Genomic DNA, 22018 nt, shown 5'->3' with positions numbered 1-22018 from the left:
GAGTTTGAGAAGAGACATTATGTTGTGTAATAAACAGCCTTGAGGAGGATTAAAATTTTTCCTTGATTCTTTTATGCTTAAAGGCCTTAATAACTGTATTTGTGTTTTAGAATCCAATTAGTAACTACATTACATATGCATAACTATCATTTATATACCAGTTACATTTATTAAAACATTAATTCCCTCATACAAAGCACCTCTGATGGGACCTATGTATAGTTACGATTCCCCCATCCCAGTTTTCATCCAACCATTCTCTTTAATCAGAGAAGTTACTACTAAACTACCAATTTGTATAGCTTGACAGTGATTCAGGTGATGCTTTTCCAGTATAGAAATCGATCTGTGTTGACTCTTGTAGAGCAAAACAAATACTACATATTTGCTAGAAGGCTGTCAAGGTGAAGGGGGCTTTTGTGGTCATGTCAACAATAGCCAACTAATTGGCTCAGCCATGGAGGGGACTGTAGTATTATATGCTTCTAACCAGCTGAGCACAAGACCTGACTGGGTACGTGTGTGTGTACATTTTCTTCATTCTAAAGAGAAACATATACAGACTTTCCTTTTCTGCATTAGTCATTAAAATGAAGCTTATCTTGTAAGGGAGTTTTTACTTTATCGCAGTATTAATCCATTCTATGAGAGCTCAAAGGCCCAAGTCAGAAACATCAGGAAATGCAGACATCATTTGAGGTTCAGAATGGCCATAGGACCTCTGTAATAGCATAACACTCGTGTGCCCAGGCACCATCTAGGAAGCCCGGGTGGAAAATTCAACACTATCAGGTCTTTTGAAGATATTTACGTAGCAAGCAGAAATTTGAGGGACCAGTAAAACCCACTCAATCAAAATAATTAATGGTTTTCTTTGCTGCCAAGTCTCTACCTACAGGATTCTGGGCAGGTCCTCAGTATACAGAATACCACAGAATAGGCACCACAGAATAGGCATTATCTGTTTTTGTGATCTCTTCTCTAGAGCTACACACAAAGAGCTGCTAGCTAGCTCTATAGGTGAGCCTGTGGCATTCCACGGACTGCTGTCCTTGCCTCTGTTAATGCTGCAACCAAAACCTAAAAATCACAGGAAGCCACTTTCCCAAGAACTGGGAAACTCAGAAGTGAGGAAGTAGACATTTGATCTTACAGGTGGTTCAATATTCATTGAACCAAATCTCTCTGGTAACTGTTGGTAAGGTGTTTTTTTTTTTTTTTAAGATTTTATTTATTTATTCATGAAAGACACAGAGAGAGAGTCAGAGACACAGGCAGAGGGAGAAGCAGGCCCCATGCAAGGAGCCTGATGTGGGACTTGGTCCTGGATCCAGGGATCAGGCCCTGAGCTGGAGGCAGACGCTCAACCTCTGAGCCACCCGGGCATCTCATGTTGGTAAGTTTTGAATGGTTCACTCATTCTGGGGAGAACCTGGTATCTCTCTGTGTTCCTCTTTCTATGTTAAGGATGATTTCCAGTTATCAATGGGATGTAACACTTGCACCCATAACTAGCTTTACAGTAGTCAGTCAAAAATATTTGTTGAAGGGTGCCTGGCCGGTAGAGCATGTGATTCTCGAACTTGGGGTAGCAAGTTTGAGCCCCATGTGGGGCATAGATTTTATTTTTAAATAAAATCTTTTTCTTTTTTGAGGATTTTTATTTATTCATTCATGAGAAACACAGAGAGAGGCAGGGACACAGGGAGAGGGAGAAGCAGGCTCCCTGCCCGGGACTCCGGGATCACCCCCTGAGCCGAAGGCAGGTGCTAAACCGTTGATCCACCCAGAGATCCCTATTTTTAAATAAAATCTTAAAAAATATATTTGTTGAGTACCTATTAGAAGGTGCTTGGTGAGGATTTCTGAAATATACAGGGGTCTCACTAGCTTCCCTCAGGAAGCCCATATGCCCTCTATTCAAATGCTCTGCCTGCCTGGATTGCAAGATAATTTAAGATACTTTCTGCTTCATATCAAAATCAGTTCTTTGGCAGTTCACGGTGCCACAATAAATACATAAAGACCCATTTGGGATTAGCCTTTAGAGATTTTGGATATTTCACATTAGTTATTCCACAAGAAATGCAAAATTATATACATATGTATATATACATATGTAAGTGTATAGTAATTTTTGTCATAGTTATAATACATATAATAAGCAAAAACTGTATGTATTATAACATATATATGAAGTAAATATATGAAAAAATTTTTAAAAACTACAAAATGCACTTTGGTTAGATACAGCATCAGGAGGGATTTTGATGCAGCCTTGGTTGTAAATTGACTGCATTTTGAGAGATTTTAAGTTATTAGTTATTTAAGGTTATTTGTACATCTACTAAAATAGCTGGCCCACACATAATCCCTGTTGCTTAGATAAAAAGAAAATAAATATTTAAAGGCATCATACTTAAGGTAGAGATCTCAGTTAACAGGCTCTCTTGAGCCAACGCTCACGTGGAAAGTGAGTGGCAAGCACAGATGCCTGTTTGCTCAGATTAACTACCCCTATGGCCTAAAAAGAGCAATCAGTGCAAACAGACCCAGGAATATTGTACCTCAGATGCCCTGTTGATGTTAAGTTGGGTAGCGCAGAGCCTGAAGAGCAGGAGAGACCCACAGCCTGGTGGGACAGAGACCCACGGCCAGGTGTCCCCAGGGCTGCGTGCGGGGACCTGGTGCAGAGGACAGAGTCGGGCGGCCGAGGCCCTGGCAGCACCACGGCACACGGTGCATCTGCCTTCTGGCTTCCACACCTAATTGCCGTGTGTGTCTCCATCTGTGTCCTCGCCCTCCGTCGTTTCCTTCCCTTATGTCATGTTAGGTGTAAGAGCAGTTTCCAGGTAGACTGTGTCCACCTGCCACCAGCTGACCTCCAGCACCGAGGAGCAGGACGGATTCTCGGTGTTGGGGACCAGCAAAACACCTGGCTGCACATTACCTGGGCTATTTCTCAAAGAGGGAAAAGGGACTTGCCTGCGACTTGGTTCATTTCGGGGGAAAAGGCAGGACTGGTCCCATTTGTACCCACTTCCCTTCACACTTCTCGCACACCCTCACCCTGCTTCCAATCTCTAATATCTCAAATAGTTGTGCACAGGCTTCTGGGATCCTGAACCCCAAGTGAAAAGAAGCTTGCAGGGTCTTCCAGAGATTTTATGCTTCCAAAAAATGTCTCGTGACCCCCCCTTTTTTTTTCTTAAAGTGGGATAAAAAAATCCTTACTCAGGAAAATGGTCACTAGCTCCCCAGTGTCTCCCAAATGTCATACCTCCTCTGAGTGAATTCAGGAGAGCAGACGCTGGACTATGTGCAACCAGTACACCCTCAGTGCCCCCAGCTTGACCGTAAAGCCACTAGGACTCACAGCACTGGGGGACGGCTAATTCATAACTAACGTGGAAGCTGACCCTCCCAAGCTGTACGTGTCTTCTCCAATCGGCACCTGTCACAGCTGTGTTTTGTTAAACCCAACCTCAGAGGCTGCCTCCGCCAAGAATTGTTTCCTGATCTTCCCATCTGGATGTGCCTCCCCTTTGGGATGCTCCAGCCCTTGGTCCTCTCTCATAGCTCATATCACAACTATGTAGTATTATAAGCTGCTTCACAACTAATGGCACTCCCACCCTCCTTCCAGTCAAACAAGACCCCTGGGGTTATCATTTCCATCTTATTTACACCTGACATTCCAGTAAAGCATGGTTGGATGCCATGATTCTCCACAGTAACTGCAGTTAAAATTTACTGAGCCCTTCGAGCGTGGGCGTGCTGATAAACAATTGATAGGAAGGATCTCAGTCTCATATGGTCTTTGTAATGACTTGTACAATTGTCACAGTATTATTATCCCCACTATAGGATACACAACCTCAGAGAAGGTCCATTTTGTTCCCCAAATGGGCCAAAAATGATTTCACCTCAGAACCCTTGCACTGGCTATTTCCTCTGCCTGGGCCCATGTTCCCCAGATATGCACATACTTCCTACCTCCTTGCTTCAAGGGTTTGCTCAAGACACCCTATCATGGGGAGCTTCTCGGTTGCCCCACCTTCTGACATCCCTACTTCCCTTACTCTTTCTCCCTATGGCTCTTCTTACTATAGAATAACCTACCCGCATTAGACCATACCTCCAAGAGGACAGGGGCCTGGGCCTGTCTTGTTTACAGGTGTGTATCTATCACCTAGAGGAAGACCTGCACAGAACAGATACTCAGTAAATCCTTGTTGAATTAAACTTGACTGTCTAAGGTAATTGAGCAAGTATCTGATAGAACCAAGCTAGTAACTGATGCACCCACATCTGGCCTCAATCATGCTCTTATCCACTGCCTTTTGTATTTGTGAACTCAAAGCAATGCAGGAATAATTCTTTTTTCTTCATCTGCAATTAAACTCACTATTCTTACTCATTCTTTTACTTGTTCATCCCTTAGATATTATAATTAGCCAGAGTCTTTGGGACTTAGGACAACATTCACTACTGTCAACATTTATGTGTTGGGTCCCACTTTTCCTTGTTTGCTAGCTTACTGCCCAGTCATCTTCCCCCCTGCCCGGAGACTTCTCTGCACCATCTTACCGGTTGGTATACACAGTTTCCTGGGTACCATGTTTTCCTCCTGTTTTATGCCCTTACCCGGGATGCATCTGCCAAGTGCTGTAACTTTCTAGGAAAGGGGGCATAGGAAATCAATTTTGTCAGTACTAGCAAGACTGACTTGCTATCTGACTCTGCCTTTATATGGATAATTTGACTAGGTATAGATTTGAGGTAAATAAGAACTCTCCCCAGAACTTTGTGAGCACACCACTTGATTGTTGTTTACTCCCCAGGATTGCTACTGCAAGTCAGGTGGCATCTGTTTTATTTCTCTCCAGTGGTCTGAGAGTCTTTTATGTTGGTGCTTTGAAATTTCATGATGCAGAATGTGGAAATGTCCTATTCTGGGCATGGAGGCATTTCCTTTAAAGGTACAGGTCCCTCAGGTCTGAGGAATTGTGCCGTATTGCTTCTTTGGTCTTGCTTCCCCTCCATTCCCTTTCTGGGGCTCCAATAATGTGTTAGATCTCTTGGGCGTGTCTTGTATGCATTATTATTGCATTATTCTCAGAGTTTCTATCTCCTTCCCTATACGGCTATCTTCTGAGTATTTCCCAGTCGTTCTATCAGATTTTTTATATGGGTAGTGATATTTTTACATCCTATAAAGATTTTCTTGTTCTTTGATCCTCTCATGTATCACCCACTTCTTATTTAATAAACACAAGATCTTCTTAAATCCTTTTCAATACTGATCTTAAAGTTTTTCCTTGTTTCCTTTAATCTCTTTTATTCTGTAAATTATGTTTTTTCTGAGATACAGTTCATTTTTCTATTTTCTTTCATGACACTAATTCTCCCCAATTCCTCAGTAATCCCTACTAATTTATCATATTTGAGAAAGAAAAACCTGGCAGTAGTTTCTCCTAATACAACATAAATGGAAGTATTTTCCACTAAACGTCCCTGAGTTAGACTTTATGATGGGGAGGGTGGGGCCTATGGGCTGGCATTCTTCTTGAGCATGAGAGGGTGAAGGGCAGCCCGACCCCCCTTCCAGCGTACCACCCACATGCCTGTGTGATATAAACTTTGTCTAGGTCACCAGCAGGCAAACCTGAGTCTACCTTTCTCTGTTTGTTCGGGAACAACTTTCTCAGTTTCTTCAGGAGACCACTCCTGTTCTTCACCCTGGAGTAAGCACTGGCTACGGGGTCGCCATCTTGATAGGAGGGAGGAAGAAGTTGACTTAACGTGTGTCAAGCACCAACTTCCCATGAAGCTTCTATCATTAGCCTCATGTCTCTCTCTAAACCCCAGCTCAATTCTGACAATTGAGCGGGTCCAAGAATTCACTGAAGACAGCCAGTCCACCTCCACCATGCCGACAGAGCAGATTGTTGGGAGAAACTTCTACATTTTAATTGCTCATCACTCCTATCTACTTCGCTTTCTAGAAGATTTACGGCTTGCTTTTGATGAGACTCACCCGCTGGCCTCTGTGTTCTTGTCTCTTTTATGGCTTACCCATTGTAATTCTGTACTTTATTCTTCCAAGGCTCTGGACAGAGGGGAGGCAAATGCGTGGACAGAGTAGGCCATCTTGAATCACTAAGATACGTTTTCATTTTTAATTTACATTTTCCTAGTTCAGTTAAAGCATGATCAAAATCATGTAGTGTAAGTGATATTGGAAAAGCTTTGATAGATTTCTACATAAGTTGCCACTTTACTACAAAAGTACAAAAAAGAACTGTTTGCCCCATTTTAACTAGCAAGGTCGCCGTGTGGTAGGAAGGGCAGGGGAGGTATTAGTTTCTGTGGATCAGCAAAAAAGACACCAGCTAGGTCTTCGGGGCCACTTAATATCCCAAACTCTTAGTTCCAGATCCAGCCACCAACTTACTGTAATGGGATGTTAAAATGACTGTCTCCCTGATGCAAGTTTGGTGTGGACATAAAGTGGACAGAATCAGATATGAGTCTGAGAGCGACTTCACGAAGGATGTCTGATCATCACTTCTGTGCATCCTGAACCCTGGGAAGAGAGAGGCAGCAGGCGACAGGTTCAGAGGAGGTCTGCTGAAGACAGTTAGTCCCCACCCTCTCGGAGGGCAAGCTTGGAGACTGGGCTTCCATGCGGCCACCTGGATGTGAGGTCCCTGCCTATAAAGTGAGGTTCCAGAACGCTGGAGGCCAAACGGCTGACAGAACGATCACTTTGCTGGTGGAAGCGGGAGGAGGTCAATGTGCGGGGATCGGACATTGGGGTGCAGGATGCCAGACGCAGCACACGGGAGAGACTGTATTTATTACGTGCTGATCTATAAAATAGCCTGGACTGGGCGCCTGAGCTCTGAGAGCAAGAACTTCTGAGGAAGAATCGGCCCGAGGGCCACAGCCAGCAGGGAATGCAGTGGAACTTCTGCAGCTGGGGACGAGACCCCCAGGGAGAAAAATCCGCCTTCACCGCCTTTGAAAGGAGATTAAAGTGTTGGTTGATATCACAGGCTGATCGCATTCTAATTAATAAATCTAAACTAGAAATTTCTGTTTTACTGAAGGGGGACCAGAAGGTTCACAAAAACTGAGTGTCCACGGGGCAGGGAGGGATCGCCTCTGGGAAATGCAATTGAAAGGAGCAGTGGCAGCCAGATATCCTGTTGCATAGACCTCCCAAGTGGCAGGTGTTAAACAAACTGGCTCATTACTTGAGTAGAGTTCATGTTTCCTTTGAGAACCTGACAATGGAGACTGGAAAGGATTTATATGGTATTTAGGTGGGGTTTCTTTCTTTCTTATAACAAGTGCGCCTGGGAGCATTAGCGCAAAGAATGGAATTGAAATCGCCAAATATGCGGAATTTGGGATTTATAGCATGTGACACATTCCAAATGCTGAGTTGTAGGTCCACTTGGCAGAGGTAAAAGATGGACATGCCTTGACCAAATTCTTGTCCATATTAGCCAATTTTGATTATAATCACTGGTTAAGAATCTGCATTTAATTCATTTCATTTTTACCTCAAAATAAGCTTCTGATGTTTGATTGAACTTTAATACATATTTACAACTCAGATTTCTACTTTTAATAGGATTAATTTTGCTCTGAAGTAGGAAATGAAAGGATCATGCTGTTTTCATTACAGAAGTGAAGAAAAAATAGGTACAGGTGAAGTCATATTCAGTAGGATATTGACACATTTTTGAGATATTTTTGCTTGCTTCAAACTCACCAGCTACTTAAATAAGTTAAAAATTGGCACTGTAGGGATGCTTGGGTGGCTCAGCGGTTGAGATCCCAGAGTCCCAGGATCGAGTCTCACATTGGGCTCTTTGCGTGGAGCCTGCTTCTCCCTCTGCCTGTGTCTCTGCCTCTATCTCTGTATTTCTCGTGAATAAATAAATAAAATCTTTTTAAAAATTGGCACTGTATTTCTACATTCTTGGTGTTTTTCTTCAGTAAGAAAAAAAATATACAGACTTATCCTTATATCATGTATATTTAAGAGTATAGAGAAGTGGGACTCAAAGTGATCTGGGTTCAAATCACATCCCTGTCACTTCCAGCCAAGTAACTCTGGGCAAGGAACTTCTCATGGAGAAGCCTCAGTTTCCAGATCTGTAGAATGTGGCAAAAATCACACCTACCTCCTTAAGCTGCTGGAAACTACACGAGATACAATTTGCAAAGTGTCTGGCACAATGCCTGGCATGTAGCAAATGCTTTACATTGCAGTATGGGGCTTTTTAAAACATAATTTTATTCATCATGCACAAAATGAATAAATTTAACTTTTAAACTACAAAAAAAAAAAAGCAACCTATCTGTCAAGAGAATAATGTAGGATCTAGTTATGCCGTTCATTTAGCTTTCTTCCTCTATCATTTGTAAGTGATAATTTTTCAACAGTCACATTGCAAACTAAGTGTGTGTGTATGGGGGGCCGGGGGGATGGGAGCAGGGATTCCAGTGCCTTCCCAGGTGTTTCCCTGCATGTTTTTTCTGGTCAATGTATCCTCTGCTCAGTCCCCAGAATGGAGTCTTTAAAGTGCAAATCAGATCATGTGGGCTGTCTGCTAGGGAAGTTACAGGCCCCTTATTACTCATCTCCCACTCTCCCCACTCTCCCCACCTGGTATGGTAGCATCCATGTCTGGCGCAGGAAACCCTGAACTGCTGGCAGTCTTACCCATCACACTCCCCACTTTGTCTGCTCTTGGACTTGATTCCAGCTACCATTCTTCATGGTTCCATCTATGCCCCTTAGCTCTGGGGCTACCATCAAGGAAGCATCCATGGTACACATGACACTACCGTGGGATGCCCCTGCAGGATGTTCCCACGGAACCAAAATCTACCTTGTCCCAGCATGGGAACTGAAATGGTCCATTCATCTGTCTGGTCCAAATCCGGGTCTCTTGAGGGCAAAGATGACCTCTCACTCACCTCTGTATGTCCAACATAGAACCCACCATGTTTTCAGTTTCAAAAGTTCTGCTTTGGGGACCCCTGGGTGGCTCAGCAGTTGAGTGTCTGCCCTCATCTCAGGGCGTGACCCCAGGGTCCTGGGATTGAGTCTCACATCAGGCTCCCCTCAGGGAGCCTGCTTCTCCCTCTGCCTATGTCCCTGCCTCTCTCTGTGTCTCTCATGACTAAATAAAATAAAATCTTAAAAAAAATGTTAAAAAAAAAAAAAAAAAGATCTGCGGGACCCTTGGGTGGCTCAGTAGTTTAGCACCTGCCTTCAGCCCAGGGCCTGATCCTGGAGACCCAGGATCGAGTCCCACATCAGGCTCCCCTTACGGTGCCTGCTTCTCCCTCTGCCTGTGTCTCTGCCTCTCTCTCTCTCTCTCTGTCTCTGTGTCTCTCATGGATAAATAAATAAAATCTTTTTTTTTTTTTTTAAATCTGCTTTGTGTCTGAGGCAAGAACGAATGACTTCTTCCTTACCAAGTTAGCATGGTGGTATTATTAAATAAAATGAATGGACTTTTCCTGGGCCAGGAAATGTGCTCATACTTTATATACATTATCTTATTTATGTCTAAATTACACAAATAGATACATACCATTGTGACACCCCCCACCCCCCGCCGGGTGAGAGAGCCATTTCAAGAAGTGTGTAATGTACCTAACATTAGGGACCTTGGACAAGGCAGAGCTGGATTTCCACTCGGGCACTGTTTTATGATGAAAAGAGATCCTGAGGGGGGGGGGGGTGCGGCATAGAAAGAAAACATTCTAAGTGATCTCTGGATCCTGAGGACGTAATACCTGAGAAATCACACTTTCCTAGGTTGAATCTGAATCTGGTGTTTTCCCAGAGAGCTGGAACTCTGAGATTTCTGGCCACACTTCATAAAGTTTGGCCACTGGGAAGATCTAGTGGAAAATGTGGAAAAAATCAGCCTACTACAGCTGATGGCTCGAAATCCTCAGACAGAACTTTCAATCTCTGGAAGTGATTGTAGCTGAGCAATAAAAACTGCTTGGAAACATCCTGTACATTTTTTGTTTCCAGTTTTCCTCCTCTCCTTGTTCCATGGACCAATCCCTGCCTTCAGTAGGATTTCCCCACCATTCTTCACTCAAACGGTTTCACCAATGTCATCGGTGGAACATGCCTTGTCTTCTTAATTGCATTAGACACAGTATATTGACCTTCAACCTTGAGACATGCTCTTCTTCTGGCTTCTAAGAAATGACATTGACTTACACTTCTGGTTATCCCTTTTTCTGCATCTTCTCAGCTCCCAGACCTGTACATCTGTGGGGCAATCGGCACACAATCCTTGGGACCTCTTCTCTCTACCCTTACTTCCCAGGCGATCTCTTCTAGATTCGTGGGCTTAAATATCATCTACCTGCTTTGATTTTTTCTAGCCTGGGCTACCCCCTGAACTCCGACCCTTGGATTCAACTAAATTCATGTGCACTTTGATTCTGTTAGACAGATACCACAAGTTCAAAACCACGATCTTAATATTTACTAGCACGGCCTCAAATCCAACCAGAGTCCTCTGCCGCTGGCCCTACCTCAGTCCATGGGGACTCTGTTCTTTTGGGTGTTGTGTCTCCCTGAGTCTTCTGTCTTCCACCGACACCACATAGTCTGTGAGCCAATCTGCGCAGCTCTACCATGTATCTGCATTCAGAATTACACTACTTTTCATAACCTCCATGGCTACCATCCTAGCCCCAGCCATGATCCTTTCTTGTTTAGATTACTGCAATAACCTCCTGACTGGCATTGTGGCTCCTGCTCTTGATCCCAATGCATTCTTCCACCAATAGCCAGAGAGACCCTGTTACAAACAAGGTCAACTTATGTCACTCCTCTGTTCAAATCCTCAATGGCTCCCGTGGATTTGGCACAGCCAACCATCTTAAGTCCTCATCAAGACTTACACTCTCTCTTTCACCCCCATCTGGCTGCTCGTGTCATTTCTTTGCCCCCCTTCTCTGTGATCCACCCTTGCTGTTCTACAAACATACCAGACATACCCCCACTTACCAGCCTTGGAACTTGCTACTCTTTCTGTTTCAGAACATGGTTCCCCACATATTAATAGGGCCATCTCCCTTACATCCTTCAGGACTGAATCAAAAGTCACCTTCTAATTAGAGCTTTCCCTGGCCACTCTACCAAACTATTTATCCTGCTGATTTTCTGTCTTCTCCTTTTGAAATGAGGCTAGGGATTTTGGTTGATATTGATCACTGCTCTATTGTCAGGGTCTAAATCATTTCGGGAACATAAGAGGTGCTTAATAATTACTGAATGAATTAACTCATTCAATAGTGAAAGTCACTCCTTCTCCCATATTTGTACTTCGTCATTACCAGTGACAAATCTCAAAAATCACAACCCTGAAAATCCAAAAGCTATTTTTCAGTCTTGACTTTAATTGTGCTTTCAATTAGCAAACCAGGTGGCTCCAAACTTTACGACGCCTGGAATGGTATCAAGCACACAGATTAGATATGGGAGGGGGGGTCCCAAAGCTCCAATATTCCTGATCTCTTGAAAATGTTAGAGTCTGTCCCCCTACCTTTTCCGGGCCATAGCTTTCTAATTTCTAAATGGGGAATATGATCTTATGCCACTCAAGTATTTATGTAGAGTTATAGAGTAATTTTAAACTCAAAAACCACCAGCAGCAATTTACATGAGAAAATCTTTAAATGAGTATTTAAAAGCATGCATTTTAAACAAAATAATTCAAACATTAAAAGTGTTCATTGAGCTCTAAAATTAAGACTCATCAATGGCACACAGATTTTTTTTTCCTACCAGGTAGCATGATGAAATATGGTCAGAAAATCTGAAAAAAATATATGGAAATGCACAGGCAAGAAGAGACGGCACATTGTGTCCACACAATGTGTCCACATTGTGTCCACACTGGAATTGTGTGACAATTCAGGGAATTGCTCAGTACATCCCTACCCTCAAACACACACACACACACACACTCCACACCAAATCCTCAGAAACACTCATTCCAGATTTTACAAAGAGTAAGCGATTTCACAACATATTTACATTTAAAACCTCTTCCTAAATTCAGTAACATAAAGAGGACTGAGGCTTTCCTTCTGCCCCATTCACACTCCCCAAACTCTCCAGCAGACCTGTATTCCCTCCCCGTCTTCTCCAAGATGATTAAGTGGAAGAAGCACCTGTTTGGGATATATAATCAGGAGGAGAAAGAACTGGAAGTTAAGCTCTTGGTTTCTCTCTCCAGGTTTGCACAGGAAACCAAAGGGCTGTTAGCAAGCCACAGGGCTCTCTGGGACTCAGGCTCCTCCCCCTGGCGGCTGAGGAGGGCAAAGAGGGAGGCTTTCAGTCCCCTGCAGGCTCCCTGGCTGGTTCCCCACTCCTTGACTGATCTAGTAACTTGTTTTACAAATGTGTAAGACAAAGTTTCCAAACTTAAATACACAAAGTTTCCATATGGGACTCCTAGCCACCTCTGCCATCCGGACTGCTAATCCTGAGTCCTTACTTAATAGGTATGTTGGTGCCGCCACTGGGTTGGCATTAATGATCATCTACCTCCAAAATTCTCTTACAGAGCGTGAGAGAGAATATTTTCATTTCGGTAAACACAGCTAGCATAATTTGCGGGCAGCGGAATTCCAGCCTGCATCCTGTTATACCAGGCCAATCCACACTGGCAATTACTGCGCTGAATTAAAGAAGCCCTTGGACACCTGCCTCTTGTATGCAACAAGTTCCTTTTTTTAAAAAAAAAAAATCCTATTTATCTTCACAGTCATCTATTTATGTCAAGAAAGGAAACATATGAGCACAGCATCTGTTACTAGAGTGACACAATTACCAAATACTTTCATAAGAGGGAAAAAAATCAACAATAACTCCCGTTGGTTGTCAGGTGCTTTAGGAGACAAAACATTAGTCTTTCAATCACAGTGTCTTGTTTAAGCTGAACAGATGGCGCTACCAGCAGAGAATCACCAGCTCAGCCTGGTCTTTGATGGGCATAACGACCACAGAAATGTCACCTCCTCTGAACTGGCAGAGATAAGCAGGTTTCTTATCACAGATTCAGGCCAGCCCACCCCCTCTGTCCCTGTGATAAGCAGGTAGCAAATTCAAGGGACTTCATTACTAGTCACTTTCCCCCCATTGTTAGACTCTATGTAAATACAACGACCTAGGTATGGGGCAGTCCTTTACCTTTCCCAGTAACTAAATTCAGACAAAATATGTAAAGACTTGAATAAATTAGAGCCGTAACAAAGTAGTAACGACTCAAGGCAGTGAATCGTTGTTTACTTTTTCACTACTATGGGAATCTATGTAAACTGAATGATGGCCGCTTTGGGCAAATCTCACGTTTTTCTACAGGGAAATGTAGGTAACTATAGGTGATCGTCTAGATTTCGCGTTTTTTATTTGCTCTGCTCGCTTTCTGGATATCATCAACAGGTCTGTGTGGTTCTCTATGAGATTGGACTTCATTTGGGGATGGCTTAGCCTTCAGATCTGGGAGACAGAGGGGGGGAGGAGGAACGGAGAGACAGAGACTCAGGGTTGGTGGGGGAGCCAGAGGGACCCGGGTTTGAGGGGCCGCAGGCCCTCCCGCGAAGTACGGGCGGGCGCGTCTGCGTTCAGGCACAGTAGGCCAGGGACGCCCGGAGCCCCCACCCCTGCGGACGCCCAGGCGGGTGCGCCCGGTCCGCGCCCCCGCGCAGCGCCCGGGCCCCGGGGCGGAGCCGCGCGGGGCGGCGGCGGCGGGGCGGCGGGGCGGCGGGGCGGCGGGTTACCTGCCAGGCTGCCCGGCCTCTGGAGGGTGGCCGTGGCGTACAGCTCCTGCGAGTGCTTGCTGTACTGCTCGGACGCGTGCACCAGGCGCTTGGTGGGCGACAGGGTGGCGTACGTGCCGATGGTGGAGCTCAGCTGGTGGATGGGCGACGAGGAGATGGTGGACTGCACGGTGGGGGGCGAGGTCACGCGGATCGGGGACAGGCCGGCCGAGGACACGACGATGTTGATGGGCGAGCTGGTGCTGTAGGACTTGGCCAGGCGGCTGGGCGACTGCTTGGGCGAGGAGCCGCGCGGCGCGGCGTAGGCGGCGCCCTCGGGGGCCGAGCCGCCGCGCTGCAGCTTGGTGGGCGAGCCCCCCTGCGGGGCGGCCAGCGGGGAGCCCCCGCGCGGCGGCGCGGGCAGCGTGGAGCTGGAGTAGTAGAGCGCGGCGGCGGCGGCGGCGGCGGGCGGCGCGTCGGGCAGGTGGAAGGCGCTGCCCAGGCTGGGCGCGAACGGCTCCCGCGGCGGCGGCGGCGGCGGCGGCGCGGGCTCGGGCCCCGCCAGGTGCGCCGCGCGGCTCGAGGTGCCCTGTGCGCGGGAGAGGAGAGAACACGCGCGCTTAGCCAGCGGGCAGCCCAGGGCGCCCCGCCCCTCCGCCCTCCGCGCGGCCCGGCCCGGCCCGGCCCGGCCAGGGGCCCCGGGCGCCCCGGCCTTCGCGGGCGGGGGCCTCCTCGACCGCAGGGGCCCGGCAGGCAGGGGGGCGGGGCGAGGGAATCACGTCTGGCGAGTGGGACAGTGTCGTGCGTCCAGACCTAAGACGTCTCCGCAACAGCAGAGGCATCGCATTAGTCACCTACGGATCTGCAAAAGGCCGCCCGACGGGCCAGCATGATCTACTTGAATGCGATCACGATCCGTTCGTCCTCATGAGAAACCAAGGCACCAAGTCCCCCACCTCCACCCCCACGGTCATCCCACTGGACACAGGCTCGACCTCCAAAATTGGTCAAGTCGCATACTTATCTGGAGAACATCGAGAATAAGCATACTTCTCAGAGTTTATTCTGTTGCTATTGTCGTATTGGTGCTTCTTTTTGGGGGCCCGAGAAGTTAAAAGGGGGGAAAATATGAAGTCAAAATAAATAACCCTTGATCTTTCAGTATTAAAAAAAAAAAAGCGCTTCTAGAGGAGTCAGAGCAATTGCAAATGAAAGACTAAAAAAACCTCCCTTTTCTAGATTTTAACGCTGGGCCACAAATCTTTCAGAATCTCTCTCTCTCTCTCTCTCTCTCTCTCTCTCTCTCTCTCTCTCGCTGGCTTTTAAGAGCCCCCTGCAGCTGTGTCTTCAAATTGAAAGCCAGTTGCCTCTCATTTATTTACAAGAACACAAAAGACAACAAGGGCCGGGGTGGAGCTGGAGAGACAGTTGGAGGGGAAAGCACTTTCCTTGAATCTTGTCCAGAGACAAATTTGCATGCGAATGAAAACACTACATTGTCAACCACTTCTGGGCAGGAGGTCTGGGATCTTCCAGGCTTTCCCGGGGGAGCAGAAAGGTTTTTGAGAGCAGCCTGGTGTGAAAAGGGGGTAGGACTGTGCACAGGGAAAGAAACTGGGAAAGAAGGTTTTGAAATTAGGGGTGAGAACTGAGTGGGAAGGAGGAAGTGGGTAAGATGCAGGGAAGGGGCAGAGAGACGGAACAGATGCCATCCATTAAAAGTTTCAGTGCTGCCTCTCCACCCGCTTTGGAATGGCAACTGGCAAATAGCAGCCTGGGCACCTCCATCCACACACACATCACATCCCAAATGTTATCTGGAGGTCAGGTTCATGGGAAGATTCGAGGGAGTTAATGCAGCAAAATCAAAATCCTCTATAAGGGCAGTGGATGAGGGGACAAATGGTTTGTCAAAAGGCACTGTGTACGTCTCTGCGTGCACGCACTTATATGCGGTGTATGTATTTTATATATTTGTGTATATTGTTTCAGTCCACTGACATACTCTCCTTGAGCAAACTCTAGTCAGGCTCCTCTGAACTCTCTTCTCCAATAGCCCCTGGTTCTGGGAGCTTCTGTGTTCATCTCTGTGTTGCCCAGGCTTAGCAAGATACCGTGCAGTCAGTGTAGCCAGAAGGCCCCAGGCTCCATGGCCGATGGCCCTGCATGTGGGACCCGGTGCCTCGTACCCCGCTAGCTGCCAGGTGCCTTCTCAGCATGGGGTGAGGGGGCAGTCAGAGTCCCCTTCCGCCTGATGTTTCCTCCTAGCAATTTTCTGCCCACTGACTCCACCCTGTAAATCCTACTTCTCCTCACTGAAGTAAGGATAGGACCTAGTTCATTACCATGATCTCTTTTCCCCTACTAAAGGAGGGATTTTTTTTCCTGAATAAAATCTATATTTACCACTTTAATGTTCAGCCCTAGTTCTCCTTTAACACCATGGAGCAATTCTTTTGAATGTAATGGTAAGAGTGAAAGTGAAATGAAATGTAAACACCACACCTTTGTTCAGTAAGGGGTCTCCAGCCACTAGAACAAGGCCTGATTCCTAGTAGAGATACCATGAATATTTGCAGAATAAAGGAATAGTTAATTAAGCTGGTCCCAAGTCCTTGGCATTGGCAATGGGGACAGGGGTGAGGGGGATGTGTGGAGTATGGTGGAGAAGCTCTGCAGAACTGGTGTGCTCATCCTGAGCCCCGAGATAGATTCTGGCATCATCCAGAGTCATAAGGGTGCTGCTTGCTTCCAGTTTTGCTTCCATCCCAGCAGAAGGTCTGAGCATGAAATGTATAGGCTGGGCTCTCGAACCTGACTGCAGGTTAACCATCAGCGGAGGAGCTTTTTAAAAAAACTATGTATGCATGCTATACTCTAGCCATTCACGTGATCTCTGGAGGTGGGACTCAGGCATCAGGCTTTTTAGGAAGCTCTCCAGATGATTCCAGTGTGCATCCAAATAGAAGAGCAACTTCTCCCTAAAGCAGTGGTTTTCCAAGTGTGGTCCCTGCCCACTATCAGCATCAGCCCACCCTTATGGAATCAGAAATTCTGAGACAGGGGTCCAGGGTGCTGTTTTAACAGGGTTTTGCGTGTGTGTGTGTGTGTGTGTGTGTGTGTGTGTGTTTTAAAGATTTTTAAAATATAGTTTTGAGAGACCCAGAGAGAGGCAGAGACATAGACAGAGGGAGAAGCAGGCTCCCTGTGGGGAGCCTGTTGCGGGACTGGATCCCAGGACCCTGGGATCATGACCCAAGCCAAAGGCAGACACTCAACACCTGAGCCACCCAGGGACCCCTGTTTTAACAGGTTCTAAAGGTGATTATGGTGCTTACTAGTTTACAAGCCACTGATCTAGAAGAGATTCTGATTCAGGGGTCTGGAGTGAGCCTGAGAGCCCACATTTCTAAGAATCTCCCAGGGAAGGCGGATGCCGCTGATAGGAGAACCACCGCTAAAGCTGTAGACGGGGACCTTCTTCCTTCACTTGTCTTCTGAAGATCTCCTGGGGCCTAAGCTACATTCCACTGTGCAGAACCCAGCTCACAAGTAGCAGAAAAGCCTACAACAGACATTTTCTCTAAACTTTTCCCACAGGAGCATAAGGAGGAGAAAGAACCACAAAGGCTCTTCAGAGAGTCCCCTGCATTGGAACAAAGCCTTTGGAACAGATACTTTGTGCTTTGTCTTGGATATATAACATTCAGAATAACCCTATGTGACATTAACGATGCCATTACCAAGTTGCATAATTTTTAATAAAACGAATACTCAAGTATACTGATATAAATTAAAATAACACTACGTAGAACTCTAGGATTTAAACACTAGAATGATGCAGGAACTAGGAAAACCCTGATCACGCTTTGCACACATTTGATTTCCCTCAATCTGTTGGAATGTCTAGTCTCAGGAGCGCTAATTGCTAAATATGATTGTCTCAAAAGATTCCTTAAATGGCCCCTAAATCTGTGGATGTTTTGAGAACTTCCATAATAGCTCCAGATATTTTGATAGGCTATAGCAGCCAATTAAAAAAGTTTTTTAAATATTGTAGGATATTGGTGAAGTTTTGCCACTTTTTTACATGAAAAAAATTAAAACATAAAAGATATTTATATGCTCTTTATTTAGGATTAGTATTGTTCATGTCGGAAATGTTCTGCCCAATATGGTTGCCACTAGACACAGAAGCCTACTGGGTACTTAACATCGGATTTTAACACATATTTAATTTTAATTAATTTGAACTTAAATAGGCAAATGTAACTGGTGGCCTACCTTACTGGACTTTTATATCAGCCCCTCTGCAGTTTACAATAAATAACCTGGGGGTGTTAGGCTCCATTTGGATGGCTGTGGAATTAATAAGGGCCCAAGAACGGTTCTTTGGTTACACAGAGAATTCTGTTTCTTCAGCATCAATTGGACAAAAGCAGTAGTCTTTTGGGAGCTTGTTTCCACTCTTGTGGTTATGTTTTGTCTCATTATGTAATTTTATTTAGCAACTCTTAGCCAGTTAAGGATACAAAATCCATGCCTCAGACCCAAGTTTGTTACTACCCAAGTCACTGTGTTAAAAATAAGTAGATTTTTAACACACATAATATGTCACCCACTTAACTGTCATAGGAGCTCAATTTTACCTTAAAAGTATATTAACACCATAGGGATGCCAGGTGGCTCAGCAGTTGAACAGCTACCTTTGTTTGGCTCCGGGCCTGATCCTGGTCCAGGGATCCAGTCCCTCACTGGGCTCCCTGCAGGGAGCCTGCTTCTCCTGTTTATGTCTCTGCCTCTCTCCCCGTGTCTCTCATGAATAAATAAATAAGATCTTTTTTTAAGTATATCCAATTTTATTTTATTTTTTTTTAAGATTTTATTTATTTATTCATGAGAAACAGAGAGAGAGAGAGAGAGAGAGAGAGAAGCAGGCTCCATGCAGGGAGCCCAACGTGGGACTCGATCCCGGATCTCCAGGATTAGGCCCTGGGCTGAAGGCAGTGCTAAACCGCTGAGCCACCCGGGCTGCCCTAGACATCCAATTTTAAAGGTAGAGTTCCAAAACTTCACTTAAAAAAAAATCCCAAAACAGTAACATCAACAAAAACCTCATGACTATTAAACCTTCTTCTCTAAGGATATTTGCAAATGCATTAAAAATTGAAGTAATCTTTTTATTGATGATGAGACCCTTAAAATGATATAAAAATGTCTATATACTTAGAGCAGATTGTTCCCCAATACTATATTGGGTCATAGTATGAGCTTTGGAGAAGGACAATTTCTGTTGGTGTCTCCATTCTCAGTTCTTTGGAACAGACCAGCCCAGAGGGCTACTTTATTTGCTTTTCCTACCCCTCCAAAATAAGAGACACACCTATGTGACATTAACAAGGAACTAGAACATTGTCAAATAGACACTCTGGTTAAATAGTTTCCAATGGGCTGAGTTTGGTGTACACTAAATGTCTTTCCTTTCTTGCTTCCCATTATGGAAAATCATCAAGAGAAAAGTGAAACATTACTTCCAGTTCCAATGGATACTTTATGAACATTATATCTCATGTAAAAAATGTAGATATTTTTTTAAAAATGAGACATGAACAATACACATAACTTATCAAAGCTCTTATAAATTAGGTATTTCATCTGCATAATAGTTTTAAGTTTTGGATGGGACAGATTTAGAATACACTATAGTTGTGATCTGTATATTGTATGTTTGCATGAGTTTGTGTATATATATGTGTGTGTGTGTGTGTGTACATTGAAGCCTCTTGTGTAATTGTGGAGTGCTTTTCATACCTATTTGATGAAAGTGTTTAAGGGGAGAATATAAGGGCTCCTAGGTGGCTCAGTGGTTGAGCATCTGCCTTCAGTTCAGGGTGTGATCCCAGGTCCTCGGATCAAGTCCCGCATTGGGCTCCCTGCATGGAGCCTGCTTCTTTCTCTGCCTATGTCTCTGCCTCTCTCTGTGTGTCTCTCATAAATAAATAAATAAATAAATAAATAAATAAATAAATAAATAAAATCTTTAAAAAAAAGGAGAGGAGAATGTATTTTCAAAATCTAGTACAAAGAATATTAAAATGGGAGTTTAGGTAATATATACATTATTCCCAATACTCATTAACCAACAGTATTCAAGATCCATGCATTAATGCATTCTCTAACTCAATAAACCATTAACTAGCACTTGTTATATTTCATGTACAAATGAGGAGTGTGTTTTGAAGGCCTCTCTGCAATCCTTTTAGGTGAAATATTTTACCTTGACATTATTCTGGAGATCTATCATTATTTGTACAGAATAATACCAGGCTAACAATTATGACTTGTTCTTTTCTAGAAGTTTGAGCAACTGAAAATATGGTGCCACTAGAACGTGGCATTGGCCTCAACATAGAGCAGAGTTGCTTTCTCATCCCTTCATATTTTATCTTCTGTAAAGGGAGTAGGAATGGGCTTGGGAGGTGACATGGGGAAAAAAATTCTCCATACTCAGAAACCTATTTAATCCTCATTCTTTGGAGATTGGGCAGTGCCAAAAAAACACAACAAAACCCTGCTATGCTGCAGCCAGTTAACAAAAGACTTGACAGCCGGGCTGTCTAAGGAATCTTGACTTCAAATCATGAGTAAGCTGTGTCATTGTGGTAAACACCACATTTTATAAAGAGGTCCGTGATTTATGGGCAGTCCTCGTGAAGATGCATTTAGACCTGCCAAGTTCCCTGGAATTGTCAGCGAGGTCCCTAACTCTGGGTCAGGAGGAGTATTTGCCCAGAATGCTGGGCAGCCGGGCTGACACTGTCCGGAATGGGCAGTTGAACTCCCTGTGGAGTCCCAGAGGGAGCCTGATGACTTGGGATCAGCTGTCCATTCCCCCACCAGACGTATCCATCACTGTCATTTTCCTGGAATTACCATCAGTCTGCTGAGCCTAATAATTCATGACACAGATATTCCTGGTTGTGGTGGCTAAGGAGGTCCTGGGCAAAAACAATGTTGTGAGAGGCAGAGCTGAAGGAGCCTTTCAGAGGAAGACAGAGGCAAAAGGCCAGTGGGAGAGAACTCACACAGAGAGACGATATTGACTGGATGAGGAGGGGGTGCTTGGCTGTTCAAGAGAATGCAAATAAGAAAATAAAAGCAATGACTGAAGAATATTTGTCTGATGAGTTAAGAGGTCAGAATAGTCTTTAAATGCTAAAAAATCCCCAAAACCAAGACAACAGAACAGGGCTTGAAGATGACATCTTTGATTAAATACGTTTCTAAACCAGAACAATCTGGTATTAGCAACATGCTGTTGATTAAAACATCTGAGAACATGCAGAACTTTCCTAGAGCAACTCTGTACACTCAGGTGGATAAAGCCATTTACCCTCGCGACTTGGAAAAGAAAAGATACCATGACTTCCAGTAATGCCAACAGTCTCATTTAGGTATAGTCCAAAATGTTCCTCTCATACAACACAATTAAAAAGGATCTATATTCCCAAATAAGTTCTGTGCCCTTGAACTTATTCATTGGGATGAATTATACTCACTGGAATCCTACTATCCTTGCTCCCCCAATTTTGGTTATCTTCTCTCTTGAAATTAACTTTAGAAGAAATGCCACTCTTCCCAAATAATTTCCAAGGCAGAAAATCCTAGTGCCGTGAGAAAGGTCTGATTTTGGAAATAACCAAGTAAAATCATCGAGAGCCTTGTCTAACAATTCCCCTGGGGAGCACTGGTTCTGGTAACAACAAACACGAAACATAAAGAGACCGCTTCTGTTCACACTGTCCCTGGAGTCTTCACTGCTGGATTTACCTGGTGGTGGTGACCTTGCATGGACAGTGACAGCTAGTGCCCAGAACAAAGTAAACTTCATTGGAAAATCAAGGAGTTTGGAAGGAATTCCTTCTTCAGAAGAGAACAATTTAGTGAAAAGGGCCATAAGAGCTATAATCTTTGAGATAAAAATGGAGACCACTCTCATTGCTTTCTCTTTGCATCAGGGTCCCACAATTCAAGAGAGAGGGTGCAAGAGAGCAGGTGCTCTTGCAAACCTTTCATCCTTGTCACTGCAGTGAGAAGGAGGAGCTTGTGGACCTATTTTCCCAGGGTTTCCCAGACACTAGTACAAACCGGGTGGTGCAGATTTTTGCATCCTGGGTGATGATTTTTCCTA

General features: G+C 44.8%; 1 protein-coding gene across 5 annotated transcripts in view; it reads right to left on the bottom strand.

The window, feature by feature from the left end:
- The window catches only part of CTNND2 (catenin delta 2), a 914420-nt gene that overhangs the window by 377281 nt on the left and 515121 nt on the right, over positions 1–22018 (bottom strand). For all 5 annotated transcript variants that reach the window (XM_072807315.1, XM_072807318.1, XM_072807317.1 and 2 more), the window contains one exon: positions 13849–14416. In XM_072807315.1, coding sequence (XP_072663416.1) covers positions 13849–14416 — 568 coding nt within the window. The remainder of the gene's footprint in view (positions 1–13848; positions 14417–22018) is intronic.

The sequence above is a fragment of the Canis lupus genome, chromosome 31, assembly GCF_048164855.1.
Source record: "Canis lupus baileyi chromosome 31, mCanLup2.hap1, whole genome shotgun sequence".
NCBI lineage: Eukaryota > Metazoa > Chordata > Mammalia > Carnivora > Canidae > Canis > Canis lupus.
Note: the sequence above shows the minus strand (reverse complement) of the source record. Positions and strands in the feature narration are given on the sequence as shown.